At 43.4% G+C, this 19,365-nt stretch overlaps 1 protein-coding gene across 1 annotated transcript in view; it reads right to left on the reverse strand.

Moving 5' to 3' along the window:
- Positions 1-3,814: 3,814 nt before the first annotated feature.
- zgc:153039 (uncharacterized protein LOC767698 homolog) overlaps positions 3,815-19,365 on the reverse strand; it is a 53,625-nt gene continuing 38,074 nt past the window's right edge. The window contains exons 11-14 of the mRNA XM_035622705.2: positions 12,379-12,571; positions 8,505-8,679; positions 6,531-6,677; positions 3,815-5,470 (exon numbers count right to left, since the gene is read on the reverse strand). Of these exons, the coding sequence (XP_035478598.1) occupies positions 4,509-5,470; positions 6,531-6,677; positions 8,505-8,679; positions 12,379-12,571 (1,477 nt within the window). The 3' untranslated portion in view covers positions 3,815-4,508. The remainder of the gene's footprint in view (positions 5,471-6,530; positions 6,678-8,504; positions 8,680-12,378; positions 12,572-19,365) is intronic.

Below are 19,365 nucleotides of genomic sequence, written 5' to 3' on the forward strand. Positions count from 1 at the left end.
TTTAAAAAGCCACAACATGCACATGGTCCTGTATGGCAGGCCTTTTGAACATATATTGCATATCCTTGATATCAGACGTCAGGTTCCTCCACTAGTTAACTAGTAAAAGCCAAAAGACTCACAAGTTCACTGGTTGGACTGATTCTGGACTTTCCTAGTTAACCTAGTGAGGTCAAAAATGTCTACTAGTTAACTAGTAAAGTCAAAAGAGGCTTGAACATGTTAACTAGTTAAAGTTTTGAGGCACACTAGTTAACTAGAAAGCAATTTGTATCTCACTAGTTAACAAGTAGGCTGAATCCGTGTTCACTAGTTAACATGTGAGAGCATTTGCAGTTCACCAGTTAACTAGTAGGACTTTGACTAGCTGGAACTAGTGGAGGAACCTGACGTCTGATATCGAGGATATGGAATATATGTTTGAAAGGCTTGCCATAGCCCTGCGATTTGACTGAGCGTGAAGGACGTCCATTTGGACGAGCCTGTGCAGAGCACTTTCCTATGGGTTTGTCATTAAAGGGCAGGCACGTGTACATGACCCAGACTTTCTGTGAAGACCTGCGATGGGACTGTAGTGTTTGAATCTAACGGTCAAACGACTTCAATCCCCTCTGTAGACCAATCCGTGCACGTGCGCCTTCTGCACATCGGAATGCAAACACCGCACACGGGAGAGCCGGGAGGTATGCTTGGCCCCGAAAAAAACCTCAACTAGTAATCGAATCTCGGGCGTCGGTGTGACCAAATTCTACCTGACACACCAGCCTCTCCTCCTCCCTCCACCACTCCGGCAGTCTGCGTGTCGCGCCGAATTAAGTCTGTGGATACAGACAGAGGGAGAGAGAGATGAAACAGAAAGTGGTGAAATGTGTGTGTGTGTGTGTGTGTGTGTCGTGCCTGGTGGTTAGGGCTATGACACACTGTAGAAGTGACAAGGTAGAGACAAGTTTCCTCTGATTATGGCTGCAGACATGACAGAGCAGTTTCGGACTTGGAGACACACACACACACACACACACTTATCCTGATGGTCTCCACCTTTGATTTTCTCTCTCACACACACACACACACACACACACACACACACACACACACAGATTTAGTAAACCCCCTCGGGTGAGCGGTTCCTCTCCTCTGCCTCACCCAGCACTTTCCACCCTTCCTGTCACCACTTCTTGTTTTCTGTAGCCTTGAGCGTCCTTTTTTTTTCTTCTTCCTTCTAACAAGCGAAAAAAAAAACACTTTGATTGCAAAATTTGGATTCTGCAGCCTGACGAACGCGGGGAGAAATGAGTGAAAAAACACCGGTGACGACACAGAGTAGAACAAGGCATGAATGCGTGCACGCGGATGAACTGACACGTGCACGGACACAGATATTCAAACTTGCAGAAGGTATTCCCTACAACACGCAGTGGCTTTGTCGAGGCCCCTGTTCTTTCTATGTGGATTGCAGAGTTAGTCTGATTTCGTTATCGATAATTACCAAATTTCTTTTGGAAATTGCAAAGTCACAGCGTAGGTTTGGTTCATCCACATTCTGAGAAAATGTGCCCAAGATGCCTTCAGATGTCTTTTACGGGGGGAGAGACTGTCCCAAACGAATATTTGATTGTAAACTTAAACGATTAATTGGTTCACAATTGTTACTGGTGAAAGGTCAGTCACGATAAATCGATACAACTCAGGTTGATTCCAATTTCTCTCCACAGAGGTATTTCATAAACACGCACGTAGACGAATGCACATCAGAAAACCTAGCACACACCGAATCCTCTCAGAGCAGCGGTCTTTCCCTCAGTGATAAATGTCGGCCTCCCTCCTCCCGAACAGATATCGATGGTTACTCGGGCTTATTTCTCCAATCTGTTGTTCACCTCGGAGCCGAGATGGAATCCATTTCTGCCTGGTTGGCAGCGGGGGTGACTGTAGGACAAGGTAATTTGGCTGGCTGGCACCCCTCTAGTATCTCTTTGTCTGAGCTGCTGAGCTATCTCAGCCCCTATTTCCCAAAGTTTACCTCAAACAAACAAATGTGTGCAAACACCCCCCCCCCCCCCCCCCCCGAGACGTTCAAACTGGTGAAGCTGAAATGAAACAAAGTCCGGACTCGCCCTGAGCGGTTGTTAAGTTTCATCCGGCTTTTGCAAACAAACAAAAAAAAGACAAGTAATAGAAAAGATTTTTTTTTTTATTTTCCTCTGCTATTTCAGTTTACATCTGGTAAAGTATATATATATTTCATTTTTCCCGCAGTTATTCAAACACCGAGCAGTCATTTCTTCAATAAAATGGAGTGTGTTTTGTAATAATTCTAAAAGAAACCCAGGACAAAGATTCAAAGAAATGTAGTGTCGATGGTTTGTTGAGGAGTGTAGTGTCCAAACAAGGAATGAGGTATGGGTGAAACCATACCTCATTTGGTATGTGTTTGAAGTAAACACATACCTCATTTGGAACAAAAGGAGGCCACAAGAAGTCCGAATCAATGTATCCCAGCCTCTGCTCAAACATGGATCCGGACCCTGTCAGTCAGTGTGATGAAGATTGTCTGGATGAATCTATCGACCTGAAAGAATTTACTTTGATTTTTACTTTAAAGACTCAAAGTACAAGGATCCAAACTGTTGGAATTAGTTTTTACAATAAACATGGAATGCACAATGGTCTCAGAGGACACACTTATTATCAGTGAGTCAAGTTAAGGGAATATGATTTGCCACAGCGAAAAGTAATGCTTCAAGTGAGACTATGGAACTATATGAGTCTTCACGACAGCTGCAACAGCTAATCGATTAGTTGATTAGTAATTGATTACCAAATTAATCACCAACTATTTTGATAATCGATTAATCGGTTCAAGTAGTTTTTATGGGGGAAAAAAATCAAAATTCTCTGATTTCAGCTTCTTAAATGTGAATATTTTCTGGTTTCTTTGCTCGTCTGTGACAGTAAACTGAATAACTTTGGTATGTGGACAAAACAAAACATCATCTTGGAGTTTTGGGAAACAGGATCAACATTTTTCACCATTTTATGAACCGCACAGCTTATCGATTAATTGAGAAAATAAATCGATAGATTGATGGATTATGAAAATAGTCGTTAGTTGCAGCCCTATTCACAACCACAAGCTGTTGTGATTTCGCTGCTATAGCCTCACTTGAGCAAGTGAGATTACCAAGTCAGTTCTGGGACTTCTCCGACTCTTCCTGTGCTAATTGTATGCCAAGTTTTACCAAGTAGCATTATCCCATGAATGCGACTTGTGGCCACGGTTCGACAAAAGTTACACGGGTTCATTTTAAAAGCTACAAATACTTTGGTATAAGAGACAGGAGGGGAGCGGATACTAAAATCCATTTAGGCACTTCAGCATTCGTGCTGCTCGGGCACTGTGGTCACTAATGAGTAAAGATGATTCAAAAAAGTCACAGAGCACCTGAAATGCATAAAAACAACCTATTAAATATTGTGGATTATTCCAGTAGTTACTGGTGCTGTAAACATCTTGAAAGTTATTTTTGGAAAGCTGCACAACATGCAGTTTGGCAGAGGAAGGATAAAAGTGCATGTGGAATAAAAGAGGAAGGTCTTCCTGAGATCCCAAATCTTTTTTTCTTTTTCTTTTTTAAATTACAGACTTCCACACTTGCACTCGTGGTTACAGTCGTTCAATGGTTTCATTTGTCCTAAGCTGCTGGAAATGGAAAAGCAGATTTCCTGTAACAGGACTGGTCCAAAGTGTAAAGTGGTCCAACATCCTGTGAGTGTGTTTTACTAGCAAGGCACCTTATGATGTGAAGGCATATGGAATGATCATTTTGAGGAACTTGAGCCACAGCACACCAAATGAACATTTCAAGAGAAGAAAAAAAGGGGAGTCAGCGGATACGTCATCATTAGGAATTAGACAGCCCCCTCCGTCATGAGTAGGAATGAAGATGGACTTAATAGAGTGGATTCTCCCCTGTGGGCCGGTTGATACATGGACACATTCGTCAGTATTATAGCCCTGGAACAAACGTGTTCAAAAGAACATTGTGTGCTGTTTGCTGGTTTAAATTGGTCGGCTGGCTCCACAGGTTCTACATTCGACTGACGAGTCACGACGAGGCAGGCCGGAAAAAATAAAAAATGATGGTGCCTTCAGGTGCTAGAGCTTCAAGTTGAGAGATGCAAGTTAAGAACACAAATAAAAATCAATAAAACGTGAAATATTAGGAAACTATTTTCTGTCATCTCCAAGTGGCCAAGCTGTACCGTATAATGTCTGGTCTTAAATATCTTAAATGTTATGAAAAAAAAAGGCTGCACCTCTAAAGATTTTGTTCTGCATTGCTCCGTATCGTGCAGAAGGTGTGTGTGTGAATCAGCAGTGACGGCCAATCGTGAATGTAAAGTGGAGCGTTGAGCGGAGTGGTCGGTAGCGTGGCAGTGGTGAGGTCTGTCGTGACACTGTATTAAAAGAGCTTCAGCAGCGGGTGGGGACACGGTGGGGGCATCTCTCAAATATCCGTGGTGATGACGGGGGTGACTCCGTGGATGAGCAGCGTGGGGCCCAGGTCACGAGTCAGCAGCTCCAGCTGGTGCAAGTAGGCGGCGTAGCGCCGGGTGTCGGCGGGAGGGCGGGGCAAATACAGGAAGCGCACGGCGGGCGGTGGCCGGGCCTGGTCCAGGATCAGCTTATTGACAGCCGACAGGTAGTCGTCCGACAGGCGCGTGGTGTTGCTCGGGAAGCTGTTGACGTAATCGTCAATCTCCTCCTCCTCGTCTGTTCTCGGCTTCTTCTCTTCTTCGGTGGCATCGGGGGATTGTGACTGCTGCTTGTTGCCCCACTTTTCTTGACGCTGCCAGTGGAGCGCCACCTGCTGGTCCCAGGGCACGGGATAGACCTGGGCTTTAATCCGCAACTCCTTCAGCAGCTGACCCAGCTTCTCCTCTGAGCCTCTCACGCTCCGTCCATCCTCCACGCACAGGAAGAGACGGAGCGTAGCTTTTCGCCAGGCTCTCACCATGTTGAGGATGCAAGCGAGTTGCAGCAGGAACAGGGAGCAGGTGTCGACGTAGCTGCAGCTGTCGGGACGCAGGAGGTTGACCGGCCAGACGTCAACGTACACGGCCCCCTTCGATGGAGAGGAGGAGGGCGGTGACAGGATCTGAGCTCGGTCAAAGTTGTTGAAGTATCGAGCCAGCACCACGTTCTTAAGCATCTTCATGGCATCAGCAATAATCGCCACATACTCCCGGGGCCCCAGAGCCTTCCCATCGCCACATTCCCCACAGTCTTTCCTGTCGCTGGACGCCCGCAGGGGGGCAAAATGGAAGAGAGGAGGTTCCTGCCCAAGCTCCTGAGAAGGGTCCGAGGGGTCTGTGGACAGACTGGCAGACATGGTCGGATCGACCAGCCTGTCCTTTGGAGGACAGCCGTCATAGAAACCAAGGATGAGGGTGTTTGGACGCATCCCACCTGGTAAAGAGGGGAAGGAAGAGGAAAAGACATTAGATAAGGCTGGGACCCTTTCCTATAACCCAATGGAAATATTTTCTACATTGCGATAATTGTTGTAAAGTAAAAGGTTCAGTCATTCTATCAGATGAAGTGAACGTTAGAGATAGATTTGAGGAAGCCAAGCGCTGACTGGAAAACAGTGAGGGAAGCTAAGAAAAGATGGAAAAAGAAAAATGCTAAGGAAATAAGAGTGGTTCAAGTTAGACTTGAGAGACAACTCGTGAAAGTGGAATCTCTTGAGTCTGCAGTGGCTGTTACTGAAGAGAAGAACATAAAAACTAGAAAGAAAATTCCAAATAAATTTGCAGCCGAAAATGTTTGTTGAGCCTTTAAAGACAATGTATTTGAAGAGGAATCACTGATTGAAAATTCAAGTTGGAACCCAATTACTGACTACTGAAGTTTAAAAGACAGTATGGCGATAAGTGAGTTAGTGCAACTGCCTGACGATAAAGTGTCAACTTACATGGAGGTGCTGAAAGAAACTGAAGAGGCAGTTACAACAGTTGCTGAAAGACTTTACAGCGGCAGTTAAAACGGAAGCACGGAGGAACTATAGTTTCAGTTTCAGTTTAGTAGAGTTTCAATAGGAACTGACAGAAATTGAAGTGGCGGTTGAAATTAAATAGTTATAGTTTCAGTTGAAGTGACATTTTGGGTCAAATATAAAGATGAGTCAATTTAAAATTCTTAATTACGTACAATGCCAGCCTGAAAAAGCACTAAAATACATTAATTTTTAAAAGCCTCTGGTGGTCATAGTGAGATAAACAGGTATCCATCGTATTTCTTCAAACACAAAATGAATGCTAAATTCAAATACCTTATATAGTAAATATAATATAAATAACAAACACAATCACAGCAACATCATGAAACACAGAAATCTCAAATCACAGCACAAAATAATTTCTTTCAGATGATCAGAAGCTGCAATCCCAGATATCAATGATGGCTTATAAATGTTGATATTGTTCAAAAGGGGATAATGAATACAATAGTGAGGGTTTACACTGACCAAGTCCAGAGATGAAGAGCAAATGTTGGATTCCGTGACGCACAGAATCAGCCAGGGTGAGGTTGACGAAGGCCTTGATGTTAAGGTGGTCCACCAGGGACAACCAGGAGTCGTACTGCGACTGCAGAGGGTCTGACGGCAAAGTGTCTGCGAGGGTCGGAGGAAAACAAAACGGTACGTGGTGAGAAATGTGGCTGACAGTTGACTCGAGGCGCGCTGAGATTCGGAGAAGATGACGGATAGTGCGGGGCCAAGAACAAAAAAGGCATACAAGTGAAAGGAGACGGCAGAAGAAGTCGTCGTGACAGAGCCTGGATGAGAGGCAGAGCGCGAGAGAGATACGAGACGTGTGGGTGCAAAAGACAGAAAGAGATGCAAGACAAATGACGGCGTAAACAGAATGTGAGACAGAGGGAAAGACGCTTGGAAGCAGAAACAGGCAGGCAGGCGATCAATCATTTAAAAAAAAAAGAAGCATCAATATATGTACTGTATACATGGAGTGCAATGCAGAGACAAAGTCTAAAGGCTGCGCAGACAATTCCTGCGGTAGTGTCAGCGGGACCTCTCCCGTCTTCCAACACTGTTAGCCCCAAGTACTCTTTGTGTTCAGCTTCGAGGAAAACAGCAGCTAGTCAAGTGGGATAATGAATGGATGGACTTAAAGAACATAAGGAGGGCAATGTGGAAGTGGCTGGTACTCCTCAACAGCAAGCTCCCCCTCAAAATAATTATGTGAATGACTCCTACATATTTCTCCAGACCGACGGGCTCTTCAGTGGCTAATGAACACATCGGTTTTCCACTGTTAGGATTCTGAAGACTCCATTCAGGAGTCCCAGTCGGCCACCATCAACACACAAAGCCCTGCGAACGTATCCTCAAAAGACAAAGAAAAAAACAATCAATGATTCTGCTCCTTCAAGCTAAAAAAAAGGAAAGGAGACGCCTCCGGAGCATTGTGTGCATGATTGCTTCTGTCGACATAAAACAGCAGTAGATGAGCCCACTGTCGTGGAGAAAGGTCTGGCGCGCTGGAAAGGGCCATTAACCGATGCACCAGCTCACTGGGAAAATGTGTACATTAACACTTTTGGAAAAGACCGTATAGCAATTCTGAACCAGTCCAGAACGAAAACACCTTCAGTGGCAACATTACTTTTGTTGTAGTAAAGAGTAGTACAACCCATTGCTCTTGAACTGCGACGGCGTGCCATCAACGGCCCTGGTCTGTTCTGCTTATGATCAACAGTCCTCTCACACCAAGCTGGTTTGATTGGGACGCGGAGCAGAAAAATGAACTTTCAAATATTCCCGATAATCTAATGTTGCCAAGCACAAGAACCGAGTGGCGACACCCGTTGGTTTGCGAGCTGCCGCTTTGAAGCCTCGAGTTTCGCATTTTGACCAGGGGCCAAGTTGTTTTTTGTGCAACCAGATGTGGAATTTGGAGGTGGGTCTGACTGAGAGCTCGTCCACTGCACCCCCCACCTACACTTGCAACCATGCACCGATCGGATGGTACCAGCTGTCAATCACTCTACACTCCAATACATACATCGCTTTATCGTCTATTATACTGTACATGAGACTATCATTTACAAAATAAACATCATGCTGTACTGAAGACGACTTAAAACTCCTCAGGAAAATGTTAACTGACGTTCTAACTCAAGTGAGTAGTAGAGTTACTTTTTCATTGACCTCTATAGAAGCTGACTTCTTTTTCAACCAGCGAGTCGCCCTCTGCTGGTGATTCCAGAGAATACAGGCTTCAGGAACTTCCGCATGACTACATTCATTTTTATATACAGTCTATGATAAGAACTAAAGTCTACACCTTTTGATTTCCTGATCGTTTACCAGAGAAGAGACTGAATTATCACAGCTAAAATAGTTTGTTCCATTATGACTGCAGGGTGTTAAATTAATGAAACAGAACAAAGAGTGCAGCCGTAGAGGTTGTGTCCTCACCAAGATCTCCGAGCTGGACGTGGCCAAGCACGTAAAGGCCGCTCTTCTTGATGTCATTGATGAAGGTGATGAGGCCCGCGCTGCTGCGAGGGTTGGAAACCATCAGCAAGACCTGAGGCCTCCAGAACTTGACATGGTCCTTCCTCACGTCCAGCATCAGCAGGTACTTGCGCACCTGAAGGTGAGAAGAGGGGATTTGTAAGAGGGGGATGTTCATGAGAGATGTGTCCATTTGCAACCCCATCAATTAACCCTGTGGTCCGTAGCAGTGGACTCAAGAGCCATGTCCTGGGGAGGAGTTTTTACGAAAATAGAGATGCGTCTGCAGTTTTCTGAGATGTGACACAGACTCTTTCTTTGTTACTAAGATTGTTATTTACTTAAATTAGGATTTAGGAAATGTGTTTCATGTGATAGTCTATAATCAACTTTTCTCTCATACAATTTTTGTGTTTTATTTTGTATTCAGGTGTGAAATAATGTCACGGATTTGAAAAAATAAACTTACAGCTGACGAATTTAAAGAAAATAAATTGTTTGCATGACAAGGTTGAAACCACTGGTATGGTAAGAATGTAACTCATCGTCTGGTAGCTTAGCTGAGCATAAAGCTTGGAAACGGGGAAAACAGCTAGCCCGTCTGTTTAAACATAGGGTTACATTTACAGAAACATCAGTACCATATCGTTAACCACCCGACATGCAGAAGGAGTGATTCTTGCACATCGGTATAATGGTGCATAGGAGATAAAATAAGCTCTAGCGTGCTGTTAATACTGGCTAATGTTTTTATTTAGCTACATTTCGGTTCAAAGGTTGCTGCGTCGAAATACACTGCAGCTGTTAAATAAATTCATCATAGGCGTGGGAAATGTGGGGAAGCTGAAATGATCTGCCTAATGCATCTCTGTTTTTGAAAATGGACATACACACATGACGTCGGTGTTGATCTCCTCGTTTAAGTGAAACAAATACAATTCCCACAATTTTGAACTATTCCTTTCACATACTCTGAATATGGCTGTGTGTGTGTGTGTTTGTGTGTGCATCTAATATGTATGCATGTGCTGTAATATGTGCAGGGACTAAATGTTAAAATCAACATTCCATCTCCAATCAGCATTCCATTAGGATATGAGACTGTGACCAAAGAGCAGAGGGTCTGAATGTATGTGCATGCATAGGCGAGCATGTGTGTTTGCATGAATACATAACATTCCCAGAGTTATTAGCAGAATATGTACCCATCTGTGATTGCTAATAAGCACTGTAACTACCAGTGAGTATCAGTTTGTATTACAGAGCATACGATAACACACCCATCATTGGAATTCTAACAGTGTGCTAACAAGTCGGCATCGAGGTACCGATTGTGAAATGTAACCACGTGGAACAGAGCATTAGATCTGGACCCAAAGTCTTCTCGCAATGATTACCACTCATTTGATCCTCTTATTAGAATTAATGATCATTAAGTTAGTGACGACGTGTTAAAGCTGCTGCCTGCACTGTCAAATGTATCTCTTTGAGGGAAGCAAGGTGACTTCGAAGGGGTCATTTAGTGTTTTTTCGCGGCTTTTACACTCTCAAAATGGAGCGAGTAACACTATCAATGTCGTTCCTGATATGAGCACAACGGAGCTGTGATGTGAAGCAGAAAAAACTTCCCTCGAGTCAAACAGTGACTACGCATTTATTGCAAGCTGGGGGGCGGAAGTGGAGACTTAAGTACCTCAAGTCAAATTAAAAAGCGACACTTTTTTGGCTGCAAGAAACGCCAATCGAAGAGAATCACTTGAGAATGACTAAGAATACTTGAAAACAATTTTTGGATGTGTAAAGTGGATTTGAGGCAATGATATGAAATCGTAGGACAGCCAAGAGAAGGACTCTCTTCTATGCAGCAGCTACACTTTTTGATGATGTCTTGAAGTTGAGCTCAAGGTCGACCGAAGCTCAATCACAGACTGAAGATGCCACCATTACCAACATTAATAAATCATAATCACCATAACTATGTTCCTGCTTCCGCTCAAGTAATTGTTGTTAAAACAAACAAAACAACTGATCTCGGCGGCGAAGCCCAACTGCCTCCACTCATCTTATCGTCTGTCTCTCTTTATCTCTCCATTTCCCAGTCTTCTCATCCATCAGGCTATCATCATTTCTCTGTCGTTTCAGTCTCATCCATCACTTCTCGATCACTCATCCGTTCTCCCTGCTTATGTTCCTTCTCTGTCTTTTGCCTCCCGTGATACCATCAGCGTTTTTTGCCTCAGTTTGTCTTTTTCTTTGTTTTCCTTCTCTACTTAACACTGCTGTCAGCCGCCTGTTATCTCCAGTTGTGTTTTTGTTTTTTTCATTTTGTTGCAAGCACTTGTGTCTACCATCCTTGCTTCAATGTCACCCAGTTGGCTCCCTGCCACACTGGCTACTGCTGGAAAGTGCAGAAACGGGGGATGAGTGCATGTACAAGATATGTACATGCCCCCACGTGGCCTCTCCTGCTAGGCCCATTAGAACGCTCTAATGGGACTGGGCTCCTTTCCAGGGATGGGTTTAAAACCTTTAGAATCAGGGATGAAAACTGGGACACAGTTATAAAACAGGGAGGCTCATTTGTGCAATAAGGAGAGACTGTGTTTAGATTCACATTCAAAGCCCTGTTCTCAGCAATTACAAACTATACCTTATTAATGAATACGTTGTTTGTTAAGTGTAATATATATATATATACATTTTGCACATCTTTGTGGTTAATTTATGTCTCTTTGTAGTTGATTGATTGAGTTTCCAATAAAAAGGCCAATGGTCACTTAATGGAGAGGATCTGGTCCAGGGACCTTGGACCTGTACATCGTAGGTCTGTTCAGTAGTCCAGTCATGAATACTAATAATAAAACAACTCATCACTTTGTATTCTGGTAAAGGGGGCACCAGGGGTGACCAGTCAGATTCTGGGAGAGGTCATGTTCCACCCTGGCAACCCCTTTGGCCCCGCTGCTTCTCCCAGTTGCTGTCTCAGGATGAGAGAAACAGCAGAGGGAGGGGAGGAACAGCGCAATAAGTTAAGTGGTTGTAATAATGCTTTGCCTCCTGACAAGCTTCTGGCAAACCCAGCCACCCTCAGCCCACAACCCCCTGCCTACAGCCTTGGCAACTGTTCCCCTCGGCAACAGGCCCACCTGGCAATGGCAGCCCCCCTCACCTTGAGAGCAACAGGCTCCCCAGACAGAGGACACTGCGATCTGGATGATTCCAAGCTCAGCGTGCATGAGTGTCGGTGTCATAAATGTAGAGACGTTTGCCGAGAGAAGAGATGCAGATGTGTGGGTGTGTGTGTCTGGTACGCCTGATATAAACATGATAGATAGCTGCGGTAGAGATGACAAGTAGTGTTCTGTGTATCTGTGGGAAAAGAGAGGAGGAAAATGTGTGTTTGTCTGTTAAATGCAAAGCACTTGGCTGAGGGAGACACAGCAGAGAACAGTCTGTCTGGCTTTGTATGAGCGTGTGTGTGTGTGTGTGTCTGCATGTCTCTATAAACCTGATAGAACGATTACTTGGCAGAGGTACAGGGTCTTGTAAAGCTGAGGGGATGAGAATTTAGTTGCTCTAGTAATGACAAGGCTGTTTTAGAGAGAGTGTGGGTGTGTGTGTGTACTTGTACTTCTATCTTTGTGAGGACCAGCTATGGTATGTAGTGGTATGCGTTGTATCAAAGTGAGGACATTTTGGCCGGTCCTCACAAATGTGACAGGTTGTTTGAGAGTCAAGACTTGGTTTTAAGTTTCAGGTTAGAATTCGGTTCAGGTAAGTAGAAGTAGAAGTGTGTGCATGCATGCATGTGTGAGTGTTTGCGTGTATATCAGACCTGGTGGAAGATGAGAGCCTGGCTGATGTAGCCCCAGCTGGAGGTGGGACTGAGGTAGTGAATCAGCAGAAGCAGCAGCAGCATGAAGGCAATGCTGGCCGAGGCATAGATGGCGTTGATCAGGAACATCATGACGGCACATCCCACAATGCCCAACACACACGTGTGCCAGGTGAAGTAACGGAAGGTGGGTCTGAGGAGAGAACAGGAGAGGTCAAAGTTACAGTGGAAGCTATAGTAACTTTCAAAAAGCCCTCATCAGAAGTCAGAAGCGCCAACCTCTGGTTCTAGCGATGTCCAGGGACTTTGAGTTTCAGACATATGCACGAAGCAGGGTTTACTCTATAAAAGCAGAAGTTCTAAATAGGGGGTTGCAAAACCACATGACCAAGTGAGATAATGGAAAAATCTAAAAAGAATAAACAAACTATTGTATTGTGGCGATGCAAGACTATTGAGACTGAGACGTAATCACACAAAAAGACATGCACAAGATTTATGGATTTTTGACAGGGAAGAAAAGATGAGGTGACATCCATTATACAAACACAAAGCTTATGTTGTGATTGAGTTCAACGATTAGTATAGTGGGAGAGATTTGTTTCTTCTGTGTCTAAAAACAGGCAGTCGTTTTTGCTATTGACTGATGATACTTAATTTGACTGTGTGAATTTGGGATCATGACAGTAAAAGTTGGAGAGTCCCTGTGTTAAATCTAAAATGTCTCTTTTTTTTGCATTCACCACGCACTTTATTAGGAACACCATACTAATACTGGGTAGTTCCTCAGAACAGCCTCAGCAATGATTCAACACGATGTTGGAAACTTTCCTCGGAGATTCTGCACCTTGTTGACATGAACTGGTGACTGGCAAAACCACAGAAGTTCAATGAACTCATTGTCATGTTCCTGACACCAAGTTGAGACGACTCGGAGCATTATCCTGCAAGAAGCATCCACCAGAAGACGGCAAACTGTGGCCATAAAGGGATGAACATGGCCAGCAACAGAACTCAAATAGGCTGTGACATTTAAACCATTTTGAATGCCTAAAGTATGGCAAACATTCCTCACCATTATACCACCACAACAGCTTGGACTCAAGGCAGGGTCCATGGATTCATGCTATTTGTGCCAAATTCTGAGCCGACCAAACGCAGTGTCCACTGCAGCCTCAGATTACTGTTCTTGGCTGACAGGAGAGGAACCTGACGTGGTCTTTGCTGTTGTGGATCACACACCCCATGGTTTTACTTGTGCATTCTGAGATGCTTTTTTCTGCTCACCACAGATGTAAAACAATGGAAAGTTGCAAATGTTCCACATATTAGTGGAATAGATCATTATAAAAACAATACCATGTTCTATAAGTCACCAACTACTTGCTGCTATTACAGACCTGTATTTCACTTGAGTTGTCCTTCACTTTAGCTAAGCCTTTGACACAATGGACCACAAAACTATCTGAAAAAACTATGTATGTCTCCTTTTATTTACTATATACATTATAGCAAATTATGCAGAGAGGAAATAAATTTCCATTGATATGATAGATAGATTGATAGATAGATCCACCACCACTACTCTTGTTGATATTCACCACATAATGCAAACTCAGTGTCCCTGTTATATACTATGTAACAATGTTATACCACTCTACAGGGGGCTCTTAATTTGAAACAACCAATACGGGAGTCTGAGGTGCATGTCAACATCCAGCCATAGTGGAGAGAGAGAAAGAAGAGAAAGAGAAAAAGAAAAAGGAGAGCTACAATCTGGGTCCCCCTAAAGGTGCGAGGTCTAAATTACTGTCGTAAATACAAGTGGCGGTTTGGGCCTCCCCATGTGCAGCGGTGCACACGTGCATTTGTTGACAAGCTGACAGAAAATAAACCGCAACCTCACAAGCCAAAGTACCATGTGAACTGACAAGGTAGATTAATGTTGCTGGATTTTACACAGATCTGATGCATAGTTTTAATTGTTATGCTATTTGATGAGAAAACTAATATGACAAGAAGAATGACAGATAATTTAGTTGAAATAGTGAAGTGACTGATGTGTGCTGGGGAGTGATTGGAGTATATTATTGATCCTGTGGGATGGTGTTTATTATTGAAAGTAGTATAGAACGGAGCAGTGTGAGCGGGCGGGTGTGAATTGCATTGTGGGTGAGAAGCCCAGCCGAGCAAGCCGCATTTGCGACACACCGGAAAATGAATGCAAATACGTCTCTAGATAGTGTTGCTTTAACTTATATCGCTCTACAGTAAAAAAAAATTTAGAAGGATTCTTAGGTTTAAGCTTGTTAGCTACTAACTCCCACCCAGTGCTCTGTCCAGGCACTTCCCAGATGTCAGATCTTAAGACTGAGGAAGATTTGAAAACACTCAAAAATGCAGCTGAAATGAAAATTAAGATTCACCTAGCAAGGTTATCCATCCACCTGGGTTGAAAAGGCCAATGGAACAAGAATCTCATACAGAGTTAATGAAGTCTAGCAAGAACAAAGAAATACCTTATTTAGTCATGTCAAAGTATTACTGCTTACTGACCCTATGCCCACGCAACCAAGTCCATCTTTAGAAAAACAACCGCAGATGTTTTTATGAAGTTCGTGAATATTATTTTGTCGTACCCCTTTTTAGTCCTTAAACATGACTTGTCATGCCTTGACTTGTCACTTTTTTTGGATTTTTGGACCTTATCAAACGTTGTTATCAAAACATTTTTTAAAGATGGCACTGATGATGCTGTCATCTTGTGCCTATTTTAGCAACTTTTTTGCAGTGGTGTGGAGAAAACATCCTGAACTTCAGTTGAGCGTTGCTATGACTCTACCTGTGACTAATGCTTGGCTTTTGACATCATGATTTTTTTGGGGGAATTTTGAGTCTTGCCCCACACTACATCGTTTTCCAGTGTTTGTGACTGATGCCCCCAGACAGAATCAAGAGAAAGACCACAAACACTCTCTATTTTGAGTGAAACTTTTCCTTCAATATAGATTTCAGAAACACACTTAATCCAAAAACGATGTCTGAATCTCGGTGTCAAACAAACCATAATGACTTCAATTCAAATTCCACACAGACAAATATATATACCTACAGAGTCATTTCCTAATGCATTACTGCACTGCGGCAACAAAACAAATTGGGAGTTAATGCTGGGACAAAAGCAATTAAAACAAACACCAGACACAGATAATAAGCTACTGCTGGAGACCGGAGACCTCTCAGTGTTTGTATGCACGCGCTTGAATTCATATATGAATGAGTGGATTAGCCGTATTTCATGCACATATGAGCCTGTCAAAATACACTTGCATGTGTGTGTGCCATTTAAGTGTAAATGACTTGCAGGGGTCATGGATTTGGTTGCAACACAACGGATGGAAGCGCTCACATTTTTAGCGGATCATGCAATTGACCCCAATTTCCCTGCAATAACGGCAGACGTGTGGATAAACAGTCATTAAAATAGCCACAGCTGTAATTACACAATACGGCTCGAATGACGGACTGGCTTCCTCCCGGGATAAGATTTAGATCCTTTAAGAGGAGTGACCAGTCGACACTTCACAGGAGAATTGAACTGATGTATTGAGAGGAAGGCAGGGGGTGACACTACTCGGAAGCTAAATCTGAGGCTAAAGTCGAGAAAAACAGAGAATGATTTTCCCTCCCGTTTTCTTTACTGATTTTGGAGGGCAAATAAAAAAGAAAGAAGGTCTAAGGTAAGGATTAAAGCTGCGATAGTCCAATATTCAATATTGTAATACAGTGCAACTGAGACAGCAAATCTGCAACATTTGTCAAAATTATTATTGGTAGCTAGAAACAAACTGAAGTAAGTCAAATATCAACATTTTTGATGATATATGAGCAGTTCTAGAGGTTGGTTTACCAATTTTAACCAAACTGAAACATCTTAGCAACTAGGGTTAGGTACGAAAATCCTACACGCTATTTCCTGTAATAGTTGTCCTGCCTACAGTCGACATCAACATGACCTGGTGAACGTACCTGGTAAAGATTACACTGAGTTCTGGTGGCAACACCCTCTCTACATGGCTCGGCCAATCGATCAAAAGCGTGACTGTATTTCATGCAAAGGGATTTCGACACCGGGAAGTGCAGTAAAAATGTTTGAATACAATTGCATGTCATGCCTTTTTAAAGAAAAAAGGATTGGTTTTGGCACCAGTTTTTGGTTTACATAGCGATACCATTTTTTAAAATATCGATATAGCACCTGCATCGTAAAAACAGAAGGATGCCAAATTGTGTCTAATTTGTGATGTGAAATGGTAACACCTGAAGGATATCTTTGGCGCTGCAACTTCTTGTTGTTACACATCCCGCCGACACATCTGCAAAAGGTTAAACCAGCTGCTAATATTTACCACACTGCTTTATCGATGGGGCTTAATTCACAGTCTAGTAGGGACAGAAATTTGCTTTTTGCACAGCGTTGTAATAAGTGACAGAGCTAAGAAGAGTGGAGATTTTGCTCCCGTCCTCCTTCACCTTACTGTTGTCGAATCAATGCAGACTGTTCTCCGCTGCTTTTTTCAAGATATATTTACATTTTTTTTACTTCTCATCAATGCAGAACTGAGCGCAAGAAAAATTAACATGCTGAAGTGGTCCTTTCTCACCAACAACAAAAAAGAAAAAGAAAAAGAACGAAAACACACCCGTAAGCTATACTACCTCTTCCCTCCCTTTTGGCATCCTTGGGCATATAGCATCACACGGCCCGGGTTTGCTTAACGGGAGCCTGCCGTGCGGAGTTTACTGATGTAAACACCAGATTTCAGGCTCTTTAAAATTCAGACAGTTGACTCAGCCATTTATTTCAGTGAGTTTTATCTAACTGTGTTTGAGACACATTATAGAAACTTTCTCTTGTGAGGGTGGAGAAACCTCTGGAACAGCACTTAGATCGCATGGAACTCCCAACTGAATGTCACATAAATGATATGAGTTAGATGGTGAGGAGTTCAGAGAGTAAGGTTTGTGCAGGTTTGCGCTGGCCAACTGTCTTCGAACTTTGCTTTTTTTTCTTCTTGACTTTATTACTTTGCATCGGCACTTGCCGCAGTTCTCTAATCGCATCCCTCTCTCTATCCCGTTGGAGAGCGGGTGTAATCACGATAAAAGCTCGCCCACCCGGCCCACCCTCCCCCAACCCACCTCTTTAGTCTCTGCTGTCCCTCCATCATCATCGGCGGCGGTCCCTTCGTACAGTCACCCCGCTCTCACCCCTTTCTCCTGTCTCTCTTGTTCTCTCGCGACTGATGTCACTTAGCTGACACAGCAAAAGGAGCCTGAAATAATCGCTGCCAATTGAGTCCTCTGAGACATTAAGAAAAGGAAACAGAGAGCGATGAAGATGGAGAGAGGAAGGAGAGCCGGCCTGTAGCCAAAAAACACGTCATAATTGAGGGAAAGCGGGGACAGTTTTTATCCACACACACACAAATACAGGGGTGCTGCCAGGAGATGCCAGGGTCCATACGTGAGAGGCCAGTGAGTGTATGAGACGTTACGTCAGACAGCCTCCGGACACCGGCACAACACCAGTGGGGACTGGACTGACCTTAGGAAACCCTTCAAGAACTTAAGAATGTACCTGATTTTGGATCAGCTTAATGCAACATGCATAACCAGTTCACCTCAATGTACCTAGTGTATGTCAGGGTCAACCTCAGATCATCTGGTTACCTGATTTGCTCGATTGGGCGTCCGGTCACCGACCCACTAGTTGTCGGACTGAGTCATTGTAACACGTCAATTCCTTGGCCGTCGGACAAATTCCCTCAGTTTCATTTTGGCAGTAAAGACATCAGAAGATGCTAAGAACTTGATTTCACTTGTCGTGAATGTATTTCTTCCGTAGCGGCAGTTACACAGGCTTCAGAATCTCCTGCAGGTTAAACTGAACCAACCAGACACTCTCATGGCTGATTAACTCTGAAAGACTCTCTATAAATTGAAAACACTTGCTTGTCTGACAACATACAGAGGCTACAAACATACATCACTCTGTAAAAAGCCCATAGTTACACTGGTAACACATATTCATGTTGTCATGAATGAAGACATACTCATTTAGTAGTGAATATGGAGACAAGCCCAGCTTTTTTTAAACGTAAGCCCAGTCTTATTTAACTTCAGTTCAGCGTGATCTAGGAACAGCCCCCCCCCCCCCCAAAAAAAACGACATCAGTTAACTTTAAGACTTTGGTTCCAGGTCCTGCCATGTTTTTTCACTGTATTTAACAAAACATTTGCATATACTTCATTTAAAAAGTTACAACTTTGTTTTTGTGTGATGGTAAACATTTGTGGCACAGGCCAAGGCATTTTAACTTTTACTCCCAACAGCCGGTATCCCTTTAAAGATGTTTCAGGGTCATTTTGCTGACAGTGTAGAGAGTTAGAAAATATGGGGGCACAGGGGGTTATGACTTTTTACAAAGATCCCTGGCTGGAGTCAAACTGTTGACGTGAAAAAAGGCATCTCAGTAGCAGACCTGGTCTTTCAACCTCCTGCTCCGGCTTTTAAGGCTTTATAATGAAGAGCCGTGAGCCCAAACTTAGGCTAAGTCACTGGATCATTCTTCTTAGACTCTCCGCCAACCACAAAAAAACATTACTCAACAGTTTTGACAGGCTGAGATGTCGTCCATATGACAGGTAAGCTCAGACATGTTAAATCAGCAAACTTAAAACACTTTAGTCAGTTCAATGCAACACTGGCAATCGAAGTTGACGTTCAGTTAATAAAGAAAACACCTAAGAGTGAATCCAAGGGAAAACAGTATAGGATGACTGTAAATTCAATTTGACTCAGGACATCGTAGAGTGTGAGCTGGACAAAGAGCTGATCCAAAACCAGATAACATAGGCTCTGAATATCTGGTCCTTTACCCTCAGCCATCATCAAGTCATACCATTTCATTAACACATAATGAT

This window comes from Scophthalmus maximus, chromosome 11, assembly GCF_022379125.1.
Source record: "Scophthalmus maximus strain ysfricsl-2021 chromosome 11, ASM2237912v1, whole genome shotgun sequence".
Classification (NCBI taxonomy): Eukaryota; Metazoa; Chordata; class Actinopteri; order Pleuronectiformes; family Scophthalmidae; genus Scophthalmus; species Scophthalmus maximus.